Below are 23036 nucleotides of genomic sequence, written 5' to 3' on the forward strand. Positions count from 1 at the left end.
TGTCTCTGCCCTGATGCCATTTCTCTGCCCTAATGTTGTGCTTCTTGTCTCTGCCCTGATGCCATGTCTCTGCCCTGATGCCATGTCTCTGCCCTAATGCCATGTCTCTGCCCTAATGCCATGTCTCTGCCCTGATGCCATGTCTCTGCCCTAATGCCACTTCTCTGCCCTGATGCCACTTCTCTGCCCTAATGTTGACCTTCTTGATGTCAGGGAGACTCAGGCGGTCCTCTGGTCTGTGAGACGACACACGACGACAAACACTGGGAGATCCAGGGCATCACCTCGTGGGGACTGTTGTGTGCAGGTGAGTTGCAGGTGTGACCCAGGTGTGGCTCAGGTGGTATCCAGGGCATCACCTCGTGGGGTCTGTTGTGTGCAGGTGAGTTGCAGGTGTGACCCAGGTGTGGCCCAGGTGGTATTCAGGGCATCATCTCGTGGGGTCTGTTGTATGCAGGTGAGTTGCAGGTGTGGCCCAGGTGTGGCCCAGGTGTGGCTCAGGTGTGGCTCAGGTGTGGCTCAGGTGTGACCCAGGGCATCACCTCGTGGGGTCTGTTGTGTGCAGGTGAGTTGCAGGTGCGGCCCAGGTGTGGCCCAGGTGTGGCTCAGGTGTGGCTCAGGTGTGGCTCAGGTGTGACCCAGGGCATCACCTCGTGGGGTCTGTTGTGTAGCCCAGGTGTGGCTCAGGTGTGACCCAGATGGTATTCAGGGCATCACCTCGTGGGGTCTGTAGTGTGCAGGTAAGTTGCAGGGGTGGCCCAAATGGTATTCAGGGCACCACCTCTTGGGGTCTGTAATGTGCAGGTGAGTTGCAGGTGAGTTGCAGGTATGAACCAGGTGTGGCCCAGGTTGTATTTAAGACATTAAAACTCTAGGGTCTTTAACGTTTAGCATGGATCTAACACACACGTTTGTCATTATCCCCTGAACACAATTCTAGATTTTTGTCTACTTTAACCTAAAGTCTGTGTAACCATATTTTTAACTTATCGTCTGCTTCAGCTCCCCAAAGACCTGGCGTGTACACGGTTGTGTACGATTACATTCAGTGGATCCAACAGAACATCGCTCTCCACCACTGAAAATGTGGGGTCCTACAATCTGTAGTTATGAATTTTTTCCACTTTGTTACTGACACTCAACACTCAACCTACACGATATCAAGTTTTCTGTCCATAGAACAAACATATTTCTCTGAATGTCATTTATGTTTTTCACAAAAACGACGCTAAATTATAAATGTAAATAGTAAAATGTAAAGTCGTGGTGCCTGTTGAAAACGCGAACCTCCCAGAAATCTTAACGTGACCCACATTAGACAGACCACTAACGGATTAACGATTCCTCTGCTACAGCCGTTGATTGGGCAATCATCACACGACGTTCAAGTCGTCTGCCCCTTATTATCGTTCCTTTAATTAAGTCCCCATGCTGTCAAAGTTTGTAGTGGGATCGAGTCCCAACTAAACTAGTAATAAAAATACAGTTAAAAAAACAAACAAATACAAGTCGATTGAAATATTTTGTGAATTTTAATCAAAATATCTTTACAAAATTCTTTTTAAAAAGTTTTATATATGCAAATCTAACTAAAGTCTGTATTTAATTAAGCCAAAATAAATGTTAAATTATTTTCTGTAAACTTTATTTTGTTATATTTTATAGCGTGTTTTTTTTTATGTTTCTTGCAAATATTTTGTTCAAAACAAAGTATTAAAAGGAAGTTATGCGTTTTTACGATGGCATCGTATATTTTACACTGCTCTGTTGTAAATTTAAAATTAGACCTGTGTTTTCTGTAAGAAGCATAGAAAGTAGTAGTTTTAGCATAGAAAGTAATAGTTTTAAAAGTAATTCTTCAACTCTACAAAGTAAACTGCAGAATTGATGTTAATAAACTTAATTAATGAAAGACATGCTGGAATCATTAATTGAATTTATAAAATTTAAAACAAGAAGTTTTTCTCCTTCATTAAGTTGTTGATAAAAAATATTTCAATATTGTGGTAATAGAAAGTAAATTTAGATATATCAAAGTGATCTCAAATCATACAAAAATATTACACCAGGTATAACAAAGTAGCTAGATATTTATAAATGAGCCAAAATTTTAATTTTTTTTCTGGTATATGACATTTACACAATATTTGAATCGATGATTTTGTGAACAGATGATAATAATGTCTATTTATAGATGTTAAATACATGCACACAACAATGGATTTCATTGAATTTTTCATCGACTTTTTCATTGATTTTTTCATCGACTTTTTTCATATACTTGAACAAACCAAACCAATTATACCTGGGGATGACTATCAGAAAATTACTAGTTGCCGAGTTCTTAGTGAGGCCTTTTACAGAAATATCTGGAGGTTTTTGAATTATTATAACGAGTATACTAAATAATGCAGTACACGCGTACGTCATCATTTCTAAACAAAATATCATAACTAAGAGATATTTTATGTTTTTTTTTTAAAGACGCTTTCTGAATCTCGTTTGGTTAGTGAATCTCGATTGGTTAGAAAATAAAAAATAAATCTCCTGGTTCGATTCTATAACACAATAGCCACAATAGCCTCACTAGCCTGAAGATCCCAGATTAACTAGCGATCAATATTCAATCAGGATAAAAATAATCTTATTATGTCCTGGTCCTAGCGGGAAGTAGGACCTAGCCCAAGTAACGGTTGATGGAGGTTGGTTGTGTTTGGTGGTTTGTGTTTGGTGGTTTGTGTTTGGTGGGTTGTGGTTGGTGGTTTGTGTTTGGTGGTTTGTGTTTGGTGGTTTGTGTTTGGTGGCTTGTGTTTGGTGGGTTGTGTTTGGTGATTTGTGTTTGGTGGTTTGTGTTTGGTGGTTTGTGAAATCTTTGCAGTCCCTAGAGCCGGCTCATGAAAAATCCGTCGTCTCCGTTATCTGGGGGTGGGGGTGGGGGATCTATGTCAAACTCCAGACCATCTGAAAGATAACACACATATATCATATCGTCTGCTGTTTAAGTTTGTGTTTTTAGATTTGTTTTAAATTCAGATGTATTTAATAATATCCGTAACACAAGTTCTTTACAAATACAACATAACTAGTTTGCAGAAGTTAAACATGCCTTTCGAAATTTTAAAGAAAACATTTGCATTAAATTCGAATACAATTTCTACAAATGAACCTTAGTATTTCCAACCACTACAAGATAACCTACCTGTGGAAGGCTTAGAAAACTTATCGATGGCGTCTTGTATTGTTTTGACGAGGATAAGGTCTTTAATTTTAGCTAATTTCAACTGTCGTCGGACTCGTTTCTGTAATCAAATAAATCATTTGTTTAAGTTTACGTTGTAGGCCCAGGACATTTAACAAAAAAATAAGTTGCAAGAATTAAGAACTCACCTGTGCTTGTGCAAGAATCAACTTCATCCCGTGGAATTCACATTCCACCATCAGCGACCTCAGAGCTTGAACCGCCGAAAAGTCCACGTTAGATATGTGCTCCATGTTCAGGATAATGTTGTGTGGCTTCTCCACTAAGACAAAGCAACATTCGGAAAACTAATTAACGCCTTTAAATAAATCTAAAAACAAAACGCTGAGTAAACAAGAACCATAGGTGCAATTAAAGCTTATTTTAATAAAAATTCAACCTCCCACAGTCTATTTTAAATATCACAAACACCACGTAGAACAAACTTCAACGGACCTAACACAGCCTACATGCCTAATGAATACACCCAGCCTACCCAACTTCCACACCCCTAACCTCCCATCCCGGTTAATCCCCCAACACAGCCCACGTAACCTCCCCGCCCCCAGCCCACCTAACCTCCCCACCCCAGCCCACTACCCACCTTCTAACGCCTTGTCCAGTGCCTTCATCTCCAGGAACTCAGCGCCAGGAAAATTCAGCCCGTGGGTGGGGGGGTAACGATAAAAAATCCTTGTTGACTCGAGAACTGAGGGTGGAAACAAATTTTACCTAAAATAAAACAATATTCTAGAACATCCACATCACCTGTCAAACAATATAAGTCACAGTCTTATGAAAAACAACTCTTTTGTCTCATAACATCATCACATTACTACTCATTATTTAAAAACAAAGGTATATAAAAGCATATATATATATATAATAATCAAAACATAAATAATTTTTTTTTCAACGAAAGCTGTAAACGTATTTTAAACCCATCATTTTTTAAATACACTTTGTGCTAGCTTAGCCTGAGAGCAAAATCATTTATCTGGCTAACAATTTAAACAAGCTGAAAACCCACAGTGTACGGAGTTGCCATATTGTACTCACCAGCATCTTCGGTCGTGCAATCGGGTACAGCAACATAAAAATGGACATTCCGATTCCAACAAATATTCCCCACTGTAAGAAAAATGTATTTTAAATTTCACAAAAATAAATAAAAATAAAACAAAAATAAAGGTCAAACTCAATTTATGTTCCGGTGTATGTATTTTAGAAACTACATCTATTTCAGTATAAGAAAAAAAAAACCACTTGATGTTGTACCTGTATTCCAATCACCAAGGTGCAGATGAATGTCAGTGCATAAGGTATTAGATCCATTTCTGTATTGTAGTAAAAAAAAAAAAGAAAACGTTTTCTAATAACAGTTTATGAAATTGTTCGATATAAAGTAACATAGGATGAGAAAGAAATGAAGATGATTGTATTTGATGAACAATATTACCCATTGCAGAGCAATAGTAAAATATGTTCTACACCGCAACGGTTTTTGTCGAAAAAAATGTATGACCCATGTTATGACCCATGTTATTAACCATGTTATGACCCATGTTATGACCCATGTTATGACATGTTATGACCCATGTTAAAATCCGTGTTATGAACCAAGTTAGAATCCATGTTATGACCCATGTTATGACCCATGTTATGACCCATGTTATGACCCATGTTATGACCCATGTTATGACCCATGTTATGACCCATGTTATGACCCATGTTATGACCCATGTTATGACCCATGTTAAAACCCGTGTTATGAACCAAGTTAGAATCCATGTTATGACCCATGTTATGACCCATGTTATGACCCATGTTATGACCCATGTTATGACCCATGTTATGACCCATGTTAAAACCCATGTTGTGACGCATGTTATGACCCATGCTATGACCCATGTTGTGACGCATGTTATGACCCATGCTATGACCCATGTTATGACCCATGTTATGACCCATGCTATGACCCATGTTATCACATGTTATGACAGGTAATTACCCATATCTTGACCTTTTTACAAAGCAAATTTGGTCCAGTTTGTGAGTCGCCTTGGACATTATTGTACTGTTATTGTGACCCACATTGTGACCCATGTGTGTTCATTTGACCCTTGTTATGATCCATATTGTAACTCCTGTTAAGGGGGGGAGGGGGGGGGGGGGAGACCTACTACTGTGATCCACGTTGTGAACTATGTTTGGTTCTATAGGCAACCATGTTGTGACCCATGTTCTGACCCAACGCGTAACTCATGGGGTGACCCGATTTTGTGACCCATGGTCTATGTGTCTATGTTTTGCCAATGCTTTGTTCCCCCATTCTGACCCACGTTCTGACCCGTGTTTCAACCCATATTGAAGTCACTCACTGTTGGCCTTGTAGATCATCTTGATAGTGTTAAAGTCCACCATGGCCAAGACAGCGGCTATGATGACGGCGGCCAGAGCACATTTGGGGATGTAGTAGAAGAGGGGGGTCAGGAAAAACAGGGAGATGATGACGATGATTCCAGTGAGGACACCACCAAGGGGGGTCTTGACACCACACTGGGCGTTGATGGCTGTCCTGGATACAAAGGAATACAGTTTTAGATAGTACAGCAAGTTTTCTTTCATCTTTATATAAAAATGGTTAATTAAAAAAAAAAAATTAAAAATTATTATTTTTACAACGGTCAGCGCAGCCTAGTTTTTAGTCAGTTTCCCATCAGAGCTTGTCCGAATTATTATTTTTTTTACCTCATTTTTGGGGCTGGCTAATTTATTTTCTGTCCAGTTTAGTTCTGTTAATGCCATGTTTAATTTCATTATATTATTATCTACCCTTTTACGTCAGCTGTAGTTACTATTCAGATTTATTTTCCTTAAGATATGATATACTGGGACCTGATAAACTTGACCAAGTGGCTTGAGGAACTTGACCAAATGACTTGAAAAACTTGAAACTGGTCCTATGAAATTTGACCCTGTGACCTGCTAAACTTGACCTACTGACCTGCAATATTTGTAACTGACCTGGAGAACGTCCCTGTGACTGTGTACCCCTGGAAGAAGGCCGTGATGATGTTCCCCACCCCATAGGAGTAGAGCTCTTGGGTGGGGTCCAGCTTGTACTGGTTGACTCGGGCTGAAAAACAGAGGCGGCTCCACGTTAGTTCACATGATGGGGTGGCTCACAGAGGTGTCACACAATTATGGGTCATGTTTTAAACTGCAATCTGACTGTAGTATATGCACAGAAGCAGATCTAAGTCATTATGCAATATAATCTGTGTATATGTACAGTGATGGATCTAAGTCATTATGCAATATAATCTGTGTATATGTACAGTGATGGATCTAAGTCATTATGCAATATAATCTGTGTAAATGTACAGTGCCGGATCTAAGTCATTATGCAATATAATCTGTGTATATGTTGGAGGGACACTACACATTTTTAATTTAACATGTTACGTAGCTCACCAAAATACTTCCCGACAGCCATCGCTTCAATTAGACATATGATGGGTATGATAATTATACCAGCTCCAAGTTTCTAAAAATAGAAAATAAAAATAAACTAGTTAAATATACAAAAGAGAAGAAAAATCTGACTTAAAGGCGTACTGATACAGAAAGTCAACATAAAGATGTATGTATTCAAACATAGATACCTAGATAGGCAGACACACGCTCACATACACCCACCCACACACAAACGCACACACACACAGACACACACACACACACACACATATATATATATATATATATATATATATATATATATATATATATATATATATATATATATATATATATATATATATATATATATATATATATATATATATATACACACACAAACAGACAGGCGACAGGGAAGGTCCTTACAGCAAACATTTCCGGTGTTGTTATGGTGACATTCCCCGTGTGTACGACAAAATCTGGGACCCTGACTGTGGGCATTCCCGGCCTGATTTTGCCCGTGGGGGTCAGGGAGTACACCCCCTGGGACTCTAGGATGGCCAGCACGGCTGATGCCAGAATGACAACAATGGCCGTCGAGCCTGAGAGAAACGAAAAAACAAGAACTCGAACATACTAATTGTCATCAATAGGAGATGACGTTTAGAATTAAGTTTCAACTATCTAAATTAAATCTTAACATTTTATAACTGAATTATTTTGTTATAAACGGAAATGGCAGCTAAATTTTAAAAAAACTAACATTTAAAAATATTATTACTTATCTACATATCTCAAAACGAATTTCTAATTTCAAAATAGTACTATGCATTTAAAATACAAAAAAATATTCAAAAATATTTAGAAATATGAAAAGGATTCGTTTCCTAATGAAATATTTGGTGTTGAATTTGCTAATTTGTTTTGTTAATTAATGAAGCCAATGACACGTACTAGCTCCGCAGATAAAGATACATTTCCTCAAGATCAAGGCCCCAGTGGATGGGGGCGTGTCGGGGTCGTCTTTCCACTTGATCTCTCTCAGCTTCTTCAGCAAGATGACCACAACGATACAGGTCATCCCCATGGTCAGGTCCCAGACACTAGAAGCACATGAGAACATTCAATCACACGAGGGAACTTTACAATCAAGCTATTCATTTTTTTTCATACCGTTAATATTTAAACTACAGTTAATTTATATCATTAATTATTTCATCTTTTGCAGCGTAAAATTCATGTTTAAATTAGTTAAATCAGAGAGCGACCAACAGTCTGGATTTTGAAATCGTGACTTTGAGGCTAGTAAGCTCGGTATTCTAATGCTAGAGCACGCCGTCCCAGATATTTTCTCCCCCCCCCCACCACGTCGACGGCAAAATGAAAATACATACTTTAATCAGTATCCACACCATCAGAATATTTAAGTGTTCCCACACTTCCGTGGTATATCTCGAAAAGCAACACTGCCGTCCTCTCTTAGCCATGACCAGCCGAGATTACTACAATAATCAGATTCTCAATATCTAAAAGTCTGTAATTCGCTTAGTGGTGTGGTAGCTAGTATTAAGTACCAGGTACCCCCCCTCAGTTTAAAACAGTCCAGTCTGTTATAGTGGTGACTTTAGAGGTGTCAGATACCCCCCCCCCCCCTTCTTCAGTTTAAAAACATTCCAACTTACTTGGTAGTGTGTAGTTTCCTGCAGATGTCAATTAAGCTCTCTATGAAGTCGTTAGGGATACCTTTCAAACCTAGCAATGTCTGAGTTTTAGAGACAGAAAAACAGTGGTAAAAAATTCGTTGTTATTATAAAAAGACTTTCATTTAAGTACAGTTATACAGGTTTTCTCAACTATAACATTTTTCACCTTAATTTGGCTGACGGCAATAGTAATAGCAGCAGCTGATGAGAAGGCGTTGATCACCGGGTAGGAAATGTAGCTGACAATGATACCTGCAGTGGAAATTACACACAATCTTTTTACCAGAGATATAGAACTACACAATGTAGTTGACGAGGGTAAGAACGGAACACACCAGAGATACTTAGCTAAAGTTCCAAACAAACAGCCTTACTAATGTACAGCCAAACAAAAGTAACTATTCCCGTTAATGAAGCTTAGATTATTTATACTTCCTGTTTTCAACCAAATTTAACGAAAGCTGGAGTAAAAAAAAATAATGTCATAGTAATCTTTTTAAATCGAAGTAAAAATACTTTAAACCTTTTTTTTTTTATAAATTAGGTAATAATTTAAAATGACATATTTAGTGACAATCTATAAAGCTTAAAAGACATTCTCACACTTTCTAAGGTTTAATACTAGATTACTACTTAACAAATTTACAAAACAATTATAACTTACCAAGTTTAAAAAACAAATTGTATCATACCAAGAGAAAATAAATAAATTGCAACTTACTAAGTTTTAAAAAACAAATTGCTACTTACCATGTTAAAAAAAACAAATTACCAAAGTTGAAAAAAAAACAAATTGCAACTTACCATGTTAGAAAAAACAAATTACCAAGTTTAAAAGAAAAGCTTACAGAATTGGAAAAAAAAATACAACTTACCAAGTTAAAAAAAACGAAAACTTACCAAGTTGGAAAAAAATACAACTTACCAAGTTAAAAAAAACGAAAACTTACCAAGTTTAAAAAAACAAACTTACCAAGTTTGAAAAAAAAAACTGACCAAGTTTAAAAAAAAAAAAAAAAAAACTTACCAAGTTTGAAAAAAAACTGACCAAGTTTGAAAAAACAACTTACCAAGTTTGAAAAAAAAATAACTTACCAAGTTTGAAAAAACAACTTACCAAGTTTGAAAAAAAAATAACTTACCAAGTTTGAAAACAAAAACTTACCAAGTTTGAAAAAGCCCATGAGACAAAAGATGACCCCCGTCGTGAGGGCTAAAAATATGGGCATGGTGGCGTCCTTCTCACCGTTAGGCAGGGTGGGGGAGATGGAGGTGGCAAACGATGCGGTGATGAGGGAGGCGATGGCGCTGGGCCCGAGGGTGATGTCTTTGGATGATCCCAAGATGCAGTAGACGAATGTACAGATGAAGGCGGAGTACAGGCCGTACTGACGACAGGAGAAGTAAGAAAAGTCGTAACGAAACAAGCGCATGGGGTTAGGTGGTAAAATTCAGTAGTAAACAAACAATTGGACAAAATATAAAAATTAATTTGAGATCACCATGATTACGTTTTTAATGTTTCATTTTAGATCTAAATATAATAGATATTTATACAGTACAAGTGTATACTATTATGTATTTCCTGTCCTATTCTATCTGATCCCATAGTCCTATAGAAGGGCTTGGCCGGGGCATTTTTCCGGTCCCCTTCTGCCCTCATTGAGTTTGCAAACGATAATCCGGTGTATAGCCTGATGTCATCCAGCCTTCTTCTTCTTCGTCCTCCCCCTATCTGGCACAGGAATGTCTCCAAAAAGACCGTTATGTCAGCTATTTGCCTCACAATTCTTTCGCAAATCTTCAAAAAAACTTTGACAACTATTTCGCGGATCTCCTTACTCGCTTTATTAATCGTGTTGGAAATATATAGAAGTCTGCGCAAACATTTCCAGAGCTAGTATCCGCCTCTGGAGGTCTGTATTGAGTGACCATGCCTCGCACCTATTAGGAAGACGGACGTAACTTGCGACCAGGATAAGTCAGTCCCGTCAAAGGTGCTTTTGCTTGCTACTGTTGTTTGGGCAGTGTGAGTACTTCTTGTCCAGATCCTCCGTCCGATAAAATAGCGTCTAGTATAGATCTTATCTAATCAGCATTTTATTACCAGTATATCTGACATTATAGCCTACCATTAATCGGTCACTATACGATTAATCTGTCATTATATAATTAATCTGTCCTTATACAATTTATTAGAGTAGTTTAGCATGACCTCAGCAAAATGTATGTTGGTAACGATGGTGGTATCTGGTGGTGTCTGGTGGTGTCTGGTGGTGTCTGGTGGTGTCTGGTGGTGTCTGGTGGTGTGTGGTGGTGTCTGGTGGTGTCTGGTGGTGTTATATAACTATTGTGTCACACGCTTAAAGCTTAAGTGAAATGTACACGAATTTAACAAAAACCTTAGTTTTTTCTTTCTAGGATTGTAATCGTGCACAAAAATCACATGAAATTGTGGCTGTTTTCATAGTTTTACATCTCAGTACTTCATCATATACGAAGTATAGGGGACTTATTTTAATCGGGCAAAAATTATAAATCCAGATTGATCAAAATTTCGGCTGTTTACGCATAATCAATACGGAAAAACTGGGCTTTGCAATTCTGTCTGTATGTTTGTGTGTGTGTATGTGTGTAAGTGTGTTTGTGTGTATGGATGTGTTAACAATAACTTGAGTACCGTTACAGTTAGGTTGATGACTTTTCACATTTAAGTATTACATCGAGTTTGTAGCTCTTTATCTAATTTTCAGCGATTTCCGGTAACCAGAAGCGGAACTTATTCTACTTTCGATTTTTCAAAAACCAATAACTTTAGTACTGCTTCAGATAGAGAAGACATTTCACATTTAAGTAAAATATGTAATTCTCAGTTTTCTGTCCCATTTTGAGTACTTTCCGGTTACCGGAAGTAGTACTATTTCCCTTCCTCAAAAAACGAATATGAATTTATAAAGTATTAATATTCCGCACTATTATACACACATTGTTTGCTGTTTATTTGGTGCGCAATTCTTTTTTCTACGAGATTCTATTCTAATTTAAAAAGTTTAAGTATTTAAAAATGGATTAAAAATCATGTCTATACCCCGGGCTGCCATCCCCCGTAGTGTTGATAAAACTTTAACCTAGGCCACTTACATGTGGAGGTAATCCTGCTATTCCAGCGTAGGCCAGACTCTGTGGGATAACGGTGAGGCCAACGGTCATGCCAGCGATGACGTCACATTGTAAGCTAAATAAGCTGAGGACGACACAAGCAGTGACAAAGTGTCAGGTAATAATGACACGTATAGGGATATCACCTTCTTTTAATAAGGGGTCATCCATTTCCCCCCTTCCGATCACATGCGTCCACTTTAGACACCCCCCCCCCCCATGCTAAACGACTTAGTATAGTTAGGCCCTACATGTTAAGTACTTGGTTTTGATTGAAAAAGTGATTGCCCATGGACGCTGTGTACCTCTCAATTTTACACACTATTTTTCCTAAAGATAGTCAGAGGTTGAAAGCAGTCAAAAATATTGTCATGTTACTTTTACTGAACCTTACGGATACTTCTCGCTACTCTAAGGTATAAATGGATGACCCCCTAAACGTATATTGGTCCTTAAAAGAAATTGACAAGATTGCATACTTATTTTATTTGATAATAAAGCTTGTAAAAACCAGTGACTATCTAAACACAACACAAATTTAAAAGCTTCCTTGCCATTGGGTAACCGTTTTATGATCCACAGCCTTCTCTTGATAATAATTGAGAATCTTACTTGTATTTGGGTAACCATTTTATGATGGGCAGCCGACTTTTGACGGTTTCAAATGAGAAGCAGCTCTTGAGGCAATCAACAGCCTGCTCTTTGATTGGCACTGGGGGTCTACTGAGAGGTTCGCCAAACTCGTAGTCTATTTCAAATTTTTCCTGGGGTGGGGCGCACTTGGCTGACCCGTTGATCCCGTTGGCGACAACCTGTGGGGTCATAAGGGATCATAGTAGGTTCATAGGCAACATGTGTAGGTTCATAGACATGCTGTGTAGGTTTATAGACAACCTGTGTAGGTTTATGGACAACCTGTGTAGGTTTATAGACAAGCTGTGTAGGTTTATAGACAACCTGTGTAGGTTTATGGACAACCTGTGTAGGTTTATAGACAAGCTGTGTAGGTTTATAGACAACCTGTGTAGATTTATGGACAACCTGTGTAGGTTTATAGACAACCTGTGTAGGTTTATGGACAACCTGTGTAGGTTTATGGAGAACCTGTGTAGGTTCATAGACAACCTGTGTAGGGTTAAAGCCAACCTGTGGAGTCACGTGTTAAGGGAACATAGTAGGTTCATAGGCAACATGTGTAGGTTTATAGACGATAAGTATAGGTTTATAGACAGCCCGTGTAGATTTATAGACGACATGTATAAGTGTATAGACAACTTTTGAATGTTTATAGACAACCCTTAGAAGTTAATAGACAACCTGTTTAGGTTTATAGACAGCATTAGGAGGTGTTTAGAAAATCCTTCGAGTAGTTGGAGAAGGGATCAAAGTTTAAGTAGGTTATATTTAAACTTTCTCTTCTGTTTTCGTTTCTCGCCACAAGGAAATGTTCACATAAGCAGATCAGCCTGAGGGTTAGTTTAATGGGCGTTTTCTCATTGTTTCTGGGTTTTTCTCTTGTTGTCTGGTGTTGTCCGGTGTTGTCTCGTGTTGTCTGGTGGTATCTGGTGGTATCTGGTGGTGTCTGGTGGTGTCTGGTGGTGTCTGGTGGTGTCTGGTGGTGTCTGGTGGTGTCTGGTGGTGTCTGGTGGTGTCTGGTGGTGTCTGGTGGTGTCTGGTGGTATCTGGTGGTGTCTGGTGGTGTCTGGTGGTGTCTGGTGGTGTGTGGTGGTGTCTGGTGGTGTCTGGTGGTGTCTGGTGGTGTCTGGTGGTGTGTGGTGGTGTCTGGTGGTGTCTGGTGGTGTCTGGTGGTGTCTGGTGGTGTCTGGTGGTGTCTGGTGGTGTCTCGTATTGTCTGGTGGTATCTGGTGGTGTCTCGTGTTGTCTGGTGTTATCTCGTGTTGTCTCGTGTTGTCTCGTGTTGTCTCGTGTTGTCTCTTGTTGTCTCGTGTTGTCTCGTGGTGTCTCGTGTTGTCTCGTGGTTTCTCGTGTTGTCTCGTGTTGTCTCGTGTTGTCTCTTGTTGTCTCGTGTTGTCTCGTGTTGTCTCGTGTTGTCTCGTGGTGTCTGGCGTTGTCTCGTGTTGTCTCGTGTTGTCTCGTGTTGTCTCGTGTTGTCTCGTGTTGTCTCGTGTTGTCTCGTGTTGTCTCTTGTTGTCTCGTGGTGTCTGGCGTTGTCTCGTGTTGTCTCGTGTTGTCTCGTGTTGTCTGGTGGTGTCTCGTGTTGTCTCGTGTTGTCTCGTGTTGTCTCATGTTGTTTCATGTTGTCTCGTGTTGTCTCATGCTGTCTCGTGTTGTCTCGTGGTGTCTCGTGGTGTGTCGTGGTGTCTCGTGTTGTTTCGTGTTGTCTCATGTTGTCTCGTGTTGTCTCGTGTTGTCTCATGTTGTCTCGTATAGTCTCGTGGTGTCTCGTGGTGTCTCGTGTTGTCTCGTGTTGTCTCGTGTTGTCTCGTGTTGTCTCATGTTGTCTCGTGTTTACATAGTTAGGTCCGGCGCCTAAACTCTTATTGCATTTTTTAACTAGGTGACAGTTATTGAAGCGGTTTTCGCAGATCAAAGTCTAACTTTATCACCTAGCATACCTTGTGTGTCGCGGCCAATCTCTTATAGAAGTGACACATTATATAAGACGGGCGGGGGGGGGGGGGACAAGACAAACAGAGAGAAACATCGTGACCTAAGTTAAGATTTTTAAATTGTTGTAAGCACCACGAAATTGTTTTCTTGCAATGAATTTAAAAAACTAAAAAAAAAAAAACTCTAATGACAAACAACTACATAATTCATATTTATTTTCTTAAAAAGTAACATAAACAGCAAAGTTAATCGCTATCTCAACTTAGCTTAACTTATTTGACAAAAATATCTATAGAAAAACAACGGTGACTCACAATGTAAATATACGTAAGTTAAATAATTTTACAAATTGTGTGCGCTTTGGGTGATAGCCAATTTCTTAAAACGCCATAGATTAAAAAAAAATGTGTTGACGGCCAAATATACAACAAGCGATGAACCATTTCTTTATATCTCTTCATAACAAATTCTCAACACGTTCTACAGTAGTGTCTCTTGACTTAAAAAACATGGACCCATAAGGCGGGTCTGTTTACTGCGCACTAGAACCACTGCGCACCTATGACGTTTTTAATGAGCGCGGTCCAGTATTAAATTTGCATTCATCAATCAGTACCGCCGCTCTCATCTCGCCGAACGTTCTGACGCGTAGGTCGCTTTTGAGTGGCCTGGCATAAGAAATTTATTTACGCTCTTACGCTTCAAAATAGACGCTCTCAAGAGACGTCAGTGTCATAGGCTACACCTGTAGCACATAGGCTGTTTGTACCGTGTAGCCAGGCTACAAATGCTACAGCTAATATTTACGTGACAATATTTCACTAATTCGCTCTATATGTACATATTCCCATTTTAGTAACACATACATACTGACACACATGAATAAACACACGTACACACAGACACACGCGCACACACGCACACATATATATGTGTTCATGACAAAATGGACAAGTGTCCATACTCTAATTATAGCACTTCAGATCCTAATTTCTCACAAATTATAGAGGAAGTGCCTTAAAGCTCAGTTGGTGTTACGTTACGCTGTGGTTGTAGATTTGTTTTGTCAAGATGCTATTATTTTTGCAGTGTTACAGCGTTCTTCAGTACATAAATAAACCGGGAGTGATCTCCCCTAAGCTTTATCAAAAATTCTTATATAACACTACGTGGGATGGCAACTCGGGATATGGACAATATTTTAAATCCATTTTAAATACTTACACTTTTTAAAATAGAAAAGAATCTCGTAGAAAAAAGAATTGCGCGCCAAGTGAACGCCAAACTGTGTATAATAGTGGGGAATATTGTTAGTACTTAAAAAATTCACATGCGTTTTTGAGAAATCGGAAATAGCGTAAATTACTACTTCCGGTTAACGGAAATTATTCAAAATTTGTCAGATGTCAGAGAATTAGATCTTTTACTTACATGTGAAATTTCATTTATCTTTCTGAAGATACTCAAGTTATAGGCTTTTGAAAAATTGAAAGTAGAAAAAGTTCCACTTTTGGTTATCGGAAATCGCTGAAAAGTTGATACAGATCTACAAATTTGATATAATACTTATATATGAAGTTTCATCAACCTAGCTGTAACGGTACCCAAGTTATTGTATTTACACACACATACACACACACACACACACAGACATACGGACAAGATTGCAAATCTATGTTTTTTCCGACTCAGGGAGGTGTAAAATGTCAAATCTCATTTTTTTCCACGATTACAGTACTTTCTCTATACATCGTATACGAGAAAGTAAATAAAAAAATCGAGATTTATGTCTAAGGACAAAAATTATAATGTCTTTTTTTCAAATTTGAATATTTTAAGAAGTGGTAATTTGATATCTTTTGGTTATCACTGAATTTACGTTGTACATAAATTCATATGTTGTTATTATTTAATTATACACAGCTATGGATTCAATCCAGCTTCAGATTCTTTGTAAATTGTATTTAACCCTTATAATTGTTCCCCCTTTGGATTTTTTTTTTATGGTTTTTGTACATATCAAACAACCCCATCACTTATTTGCCATCATGTAAACTATTATTAACATATCACTTGTATGTCAATTTTATTACTGTAAAATATGTTGTAATTTTTTATATGGAAAATAAAAGTATTCTTAATAAATGATTTTTGAATTTTGTTTTCTATCGCCAAGATGGAGGCTTATCAAATATAAAAAGCGTTACACTTGTAAAAAAAAACAGTATTTAATAACTAATAACAAAATACATAAATGATACATTTGCATGTACTTTGTTTATTTTATAATCTTAAAACTATTAATTTTTTTTGTTGTTGTTGATGAAAACCTTGCCAAAGTTCGGTTGGGTCGCGTTAGTTTACACCACGTGATTAATTAAGTTCCGTTACAGGTTTGTTCCAAAAAAACAAGTTATAACCCCTTGAAGGGATTTATTTCTTGACGTCATCTAGGCGGAAACATTTTTACAAAAACATTTTAGTTTACCACTACTCAACCTTACATTTTGTTTAGAATTTACACATTAGAGAATAGAGTTTAACAGTTTAGTTTACCACTACTCAACCTTACATTTTGTTTAGAATTTACACATTAGAGAATAGAGTTTAACAGTTTAGTTTACCACTACTCAACCTTACATCTTGTGTAGAATTTACACATTAGAGAATAGAGTTTAACATTTTAGTTTACCACTACTCAACCTTACATTTTGTGTAGAATTTACACATTAGAGAATAGAGTTTAACATTTTAGTTTACCACTACTCAACCTTACATTTTGTGTAGAATTTACACATTAGAGAATAGAGTTTAACATTTTAGTTTACCACTACTCAACCTTACATTTTGTGTAGAATTTACACATTAGAGAATAGAGTTTAACAGTTTAGTTTGACATTAAATAAATAATTGACACAAAATGAAACAGATTTAATTTTTGTCATCTGTGAGTTATGAGCTGTGCATTGCATTGTTCTTTATTTGCTAATTTAATTAATATAGGTCCCTGTATCGTGTAGGTGAAAAATAATATCGTGTATGTTGTTAGTATTGGGGGTCAGTTGATATGGTACATTGTCACGTGGCGTTACACGTGTACATCGTCACGTGATCTGTACAACTACACACACTCGACGAAATACGCACGTTAGGCAGATTTTTTTTTTTAAAAAGGAGACAACTGACAGTCAGACAATAAACTAATTAATTATCACTGTCAGTTTGACAACAATAGTTAGGGCCCCTGTTCCTTTGTATTGTGTTTGTTATCCTGCAGTTTTTTAGTACATTTGATTCAAGCTGTTTTTACTTTGTCAAGTGCTTTTTAAAAAAAAAGTCTTCTAAAGGCCTTTGAAAGCCAATCCTAATAACTTATCGAATGCTTAGTTATGAAAAGCTGTACAGAGCCTTGTGATTTTAGAGTCACGTGATAAGGCTATTGTTGCGTTAACCTTCACACTCTTCGTGTATTTGTTCACACTCGCATTGCTAAACGCTAAATAATATTTCAGCACACACCTGCTTTTATAAATCGTATTTTAAAAGATAAATTTAATATTTACTGAAAAACACTTTTTAATATATTATTGCTCGACATAATTAGTGTTGATGGAACGGTGTGGTCTGATGGAAGAGAGCATGACTTCTAACCAAAGACCCTAAGTTCAGATCCCAAAGTCTGTAGAATGTCTGTGAGTTCACTCAGCTATAATGAGTACCTGACATACGTTAAGGAAAAGTAAAAGTAGTTGTATCTAGAAATAATCTTACTAGTGCTCAATATGCCGAGGTAACAGAAATAGATGAACTCTACTTCATCTGCACTATTGTCACCATTGTAATTTGACCTTTAATGTAAATAAAAATCCATAACAGTCCTTTGATAAAATTCCCCTAGAAAGTGCGCATAAAATAAAGTTTACGGACGTAACAATGAGTATGGACAGTTAACGGACAAACGGCGTGAATACTTTACGGACAGTGTGAGAATACTTTACGGACAGAATGTGAATAATTTACGGACAGAATGTGAATACTTTACGGACAGAATGTGAATAATTTACGGACAGAATGTGAATACTTTACGGACAGAATGTGAATACTTTACGGACAGAATGTGAATATTTTACAGACAGTGTGAGAATACTTTACGGACAGATTGTGAATACTTTACGGACAGCGTGAGAATACTTTACGGACAGAATGTGAATACTTTACGCACAGAATGTGAATACTTTACGGACAGAATGTGAATACTTTACGGACAGAATGAGAATACTTTACGGTCAGAATGTGAATACTTTACGCACAGAATGTGAATACTTTACGGACAGAATGTGAATACTTTACGGACAGAATGTGAATACTTTACGGACAGCGTGTGAATACTTTACGGACAGAATGTGAATACTTTACGGACAGAATGTGAATACTTTACGGACAGCGTGTGAATACGGACAGAATGTGAATACTTTACGGACAGAATGTGAATACTTTACGGACAGAATGTGAATACTTTACGGACAGAATGTGAATAGTTGACGGTCAGAATGTGAATACTTTACGCACAGAATGTGAATACTGTACGGACAGAATGTGAATACTTTACGGACAGAATGTGAATACTTTACGGACAGCGTGTGAATACTTTACGGACAGAATGTGAATAATATGCGGACAGAATGTGAATACTTTACGGACAGAAAGTGAATACTTTACGGACGTAGCGTGCGCGTACTTGGCGCGTTAAAAATTCTGTGTAAATTAGTTTAACTTTGACGCATGTCACACCAAATGTTCCCCTAATTATAATTATATTAATCACGTGTTCTAGGTGTAAATTGACATAATTTCGACCGTCCTTTACGGTCCTCATAACTTTTTCTTGATGGTTCCGTCAATTATAATCATGTAATACTAATTAGCAATGGCAGCATTTTAATTAATGTAGGCCTATACGTGATTGAAGACTTTAAATATTCTCCTCTCACTACCTGCTCATTGAGTCTAACATGTCGATAAGAGATAATATTTCACTTTTATAATATATTAGTTTTCTATAATGATTGTTTAAAATAGGGCTTGATGCATGTTTTACTTACAATGGAAACTTAATCTCATTAAAAAAATTAATAGTGTGTAGACTCTGTCATCTTATATAATGTAATACACGTACCCCCTAAACATTTATAACTGCGTTTATAACCAAACTAGGCATGCTGCCCAGCTTCGCTTAGGCTTTCGAAAACATTGAGAATTTGAATGCTTAATTAATTCGCCCGAGGGTCGGTCTACGACCTCAGGAGTTATGAAGAGGTTCCTCCGTGGACATTTTTTTTCGATTTATAGCTCATATAAGGCGCCGGTCAGTCGAGGTCAGTTTTGACCCCATCATCGTAGACTTTTCGGCCAACCGGCCCCCGTGTTCTGTCGCACCAAGGCAAGATCCTGCCAAATTTGAAGCGCCTGCGGCGCCGGGAAGTGCCTTATCGGACACCCGACAATCTAGATCTAGAATCCTAATTGAATTTTTTTTTTTAAGTTTAGTCCGAGCAAAATAAAAATAAAAAATTCATTAACCAAGTTGACTTGGTGGGTCTCGAACCCGCACCACCTGTGTGGTTTATAGTACACTAACATCTCCGCTATTTAGGCACCTTATAAAATACAGAGAATGAAAGACGTATTTTAAAATCTTAACTTACGCGAATATGCCTATTTTTTCAAATTAATTTTTTTATCCCAAATTAGCCAGTTCCAAACAAAGATTTTGTATAAATAAATGTTATGAGTTTAGGCCGGAAAAATTGTATTGTATACATTTCATAGTGTACGTAGATCTAAATCAAATTTGAATGAAATAGTTCATTTCTTTTTTATTCTAAACACGGCAGATGACGTCTTTAGTAAGCAATAGTGTCGTCACAGTTTTATGCGTTCTTTTACACATCTATTAATGCTTTTCCGGTTGCATAAATAATACTGTTTCTCTACATTCGAATACGCCTTTATTTTATATTTTTTTTCTTTAAATAAAATTGTGGTTATACATTTAAAACATCTAACATATTATTTTCAACAAAAGTCCGTATAAAGTTCTCCATATATTGCTGCCGTTTCTGACGTGATGTCCGGCGAAAAATTTTTGCGGACAGAGAGAGAGAGAGAGAGAGAGAGAGATGTGCGAACGTGGCCCATTATAGTATTAGATGCTAACTTGGAACTCAAAATGGAACTATATATATGTAATATATATAAACCATAACAATAACCCATAATTTGTAAACCCTATCTATAATCACTCAGTTTCTCGACAATCTCAACAACCCCCAATGGCTCGTCTCAATCTAAAATACAATGCTACCTTGGTTATAACCCATAATTTGTAAGCCCATTGTTTACTTGGCAATAACCCATAATTTGTAGCCCATTGCTAACTTGGCTATAACCCATAATTTATAAGCCCAATGCTAACTTGGTTATAACCCATAATTTATAAGCCCAATGCTAACTTGGTTATAACCCATAATTTATAAGCCCATTGTTAACTTAGCTACAACCCATAATTTATAAGCCCAATGCTAACCTGGCTGTAACCCATAATTTATAAGCCCATTGTTTACTTGGCAATAACCCATAATTTGTAGCCCATTGCTAACTTGGCTATAACCCATAATTTATAAGCCCAATGCTAACCTGGCTGTAACCCATAATTTATAAGCCCATTGTTTACTTGGCAATAACCCATAATTTGTAGCCAATTGCTAACTTGGCTATAACCCATAATTTGTAAGCCCAATGCTAACTTGTCTATAACCCATAATTTATAAGCCCAATGCTAACTTGGCCCATAATTTATAAGCCCAATGCTAACTTGGCAATAACCCATAATTTGTAGCCAATTGCTAACTTGGCTATAACCCATAATTTGTAAGCCCATTGTTAACTTGGCAATAACCCATAATTTGTAAGCCCATTGTTAACTTGGCTATAACCCTAACTCAAATGTTACCGTGCCGTTGTTAGGTAAAGCTTGCCCATACTTCCAGCTGTCAATCAAACCTAATTGGTCGTTGTCATATTTTAGCAGACGTGAAAAGTCAAGACTAATTTTAACCACAGCCCCGCCCACACCGCCCATATCAATCACATATTGTGTAACTTAACCACCTCAACCGATAATTTGTAATCGATCAAATTAAATGAATCGATGGTGTAATGTACAACCCAAGAAAACACAATTGAAAGACCCCTCTAATTAATCTCTCCTCTCTAGACTAGGTAGACCCTTTCAACTCTTTTTTTAAGGCTTAAAATTATAACTTAAACCCAAAAATGAAAACAGAAAAAACACCCAATTAACATAAAGCGTATAATGAATGTTGTGAAATTAAACCTAGTTTGAGATGCTTGAGTGCGTGTTTTTAGGACATACGTTTCTTATAGTCAAAAGCAACTACACAAAATAGATTCACTCCGTATATGAGAACTACACATGTAAACTGGTTAGGTTTTGAAAAAAAATAGATACAGAGGTAATTGAAGAAGACCTAGTACAACACAATATCGCACAAGTTTATGCTTGTTACAAAAACGTAGACAAGTTTGAGTATCTATTGTGATGTAGTCTTGTACTCCACATTTTAGTCACATAGTTGTCTAGGATACTTATTGGGGACAATGCTTACAGCAAAGTTCACACGATACAAAAAGTAAAAATTACATTACAAGACCTAAATGGTTAACACAATACAAAAAGTAAAAACTACATTACAAGATCTAAATGGTTAACACGGTACAAAAAGTAGCTACATTACAAGACCTAAATAATGAACTAGGGTTCACTATGTCTATGTAACTATATGTGTTTAGACGTTGTGCCAACCACTATCTCTCTTCCTTGAACACCACATTTTCAAGCACTATTTTCACACGTTAAGTGAGTTTGCTATGTAATATAAATAGATTGCTATTTAATATAAATATAGCTAATTACTTTCTGACTTATAACTACCCTAAATATTTCAAACGATTGCAAACAACAAAAAAGTAGTAAAGAGAAAACATCTTAGCGTTGTTAAAAATTACTAAATTATTTTTATTAGGGAAGGATAAAAATAATCTCCGCAGTAACATGCGCAAGTGTCAACAACGTATTTTACCTGTCTACATGTTGAACCACAAACCTTTCATTTAGTGCGGGAACCAATTTAATTTGTTAAAAAACTACAGAAAATTGAAGACATCAAACGAAAAGTTTTTGAACAATAAATCTAAGCTAAAAATGTTACGTTTAACACGTGTTAAGAAAACGTAATGTTAAAACCGAATCTAAGCGTCTTATTTCATATCTAATATTGTCAAGTGGTTGGGGAGATAGAACATTCCAGAACTGGTCAAGACAACTCACCTCTTTGCCCATATGGATGGACGTGTCGAAGGGCACAACTTTGAGTGTGACGGGGTCGCCATTGTTGTCTAGCTCAGGCTTGTGGTTCCCTGTGTCTGTTGTGAACACCATTTGACCAGTGGTCAACAACACAACAACTCCAGGAATTCTGGGATCCAAGAGAAAACAAAACCTCAGACACCTGAGGGGGACACACGGCTAGTTAGCGGTGACGGAGTCAAGTCTCCCGGCTACCGTCCACAGGTAAGGTATGCTCCAGACCTGTCTACCTGTTTATATACAAGGTGAAACTGTTTTTAATTAACCTCTGCCGACGTCGTTTCAAACCCAGAAACCTCGATTTAAAATTATGACTACCTATTGTCGCGTCGTTTTCAACCTGGCAAAAGTAAAATTCTAAAACCTCGATTTAAAATTATGACTACCTATTGTCGCGTCCGTTTCAACCTGGTAAAAGTAAAATTCGAAATATCAAATTAAAAGTTATTACCTG

The 23036-nt window shown here is 37.3% G+C and overlaps 2 protein-coding genes across 2 annotated transcripts in view; one reads left to right on the forward strand and one right to left on the reverse strand.

Moving 5' to 3' along the window:
* LOC131932098 (ovochymase-2-like) overlaps window positions 1–1770 on the forward strand; it is a 17047-nt gene extending 15277 nt beyond the window's left edge. The window contains exons 14-15 of the mRNA XM_059289007.1: window positions 214–307; window positions 1003–1770. Coding sequence (XP_059144990.1) covers window positions 214–307; window positions 1003–1082 — 174 coding nt within the window. The 3' untranslated portion in view covers window positions 1083–1770. The remainder of the gene's footprint in view (window positions 1–213; window positions 308–1002) is intronic.
* Window positions 1771–2428: 658 nt separating this feature from the next.
* On the reverse strand, window positions 2429–22808 carry LOC131932879 (sodium-independent sulfate anion transporter). Its single transcript, XM_059289809.1, has 17 exons — window positions 22544–22808; window positions 12175–12374; window positions 11545–11647; window positions 9569–9791; window positions 8570–8655; window positions 8383–8462; window positions 7655–7803; window positions 7127–7302; window positions 6716–6788; window positions 6266–6377; window positions 5620–5816; window positions 4517–4575; window positions 4298–4369; window positions 3843–3947; window positions 3388–3521; window positions 3200–3299; window positions 2429–2961 (listed from the first exon to the last, which is right to left on the reverse strand). Exons 1-14 carry the CDS (start codon window positions 22652–22654, stop codon window positions 3897–3899), a joined length of 1692 nt encoding a protein of 563 aa, XP_059145792.1. The 5' UTR covers window positions 22655–22808; the 3' UTR covers window positions 2429–2961; window positions 3200–3299; window positions 3388–3521; window positions 3843–3896.
* Between the last annotated feature and the right edge of the window lie 228 nt (window positions 22809–23036).

Source organism: Physella acuta, unplaced genomic scaffold (assembly GCF_028476545.2).
Source record: "Physella acuta isolate Inbredline_101_S28 unplaced genomic scaffold, ASM2847654v3 ptg000011l, whole genome shotgun sequence".
Classification (NCBI taxonomy): Eukaryota; Metazoa; Mollusca; class Gastropoda; family Physidae; genus Physella; species Physella acuta.

Coding starts and splice junctions, on each gene's coding strand:
- LOC131932879 (XM_059289809.1), bottom strand. CDS start 22,654: ATGGTGTTCACAACAGACACAGGGAACCACAAGCCTGAGCTAGACAAC. Junction 6,378..6,715: donor GGCTGTCGGGAAGTATTTTG/GTGAGCTACGTA, acceptor TCTGTTTTTCAG/CCCGAGTCAACCAGTACAAG. Junction 3,948..4,297: donor TTGCACGACCGAAGATGCTG/GTGAGTACAATA, acceptor TTCCACCCTCAG/TTCTCGAGTCAACAAGGATT.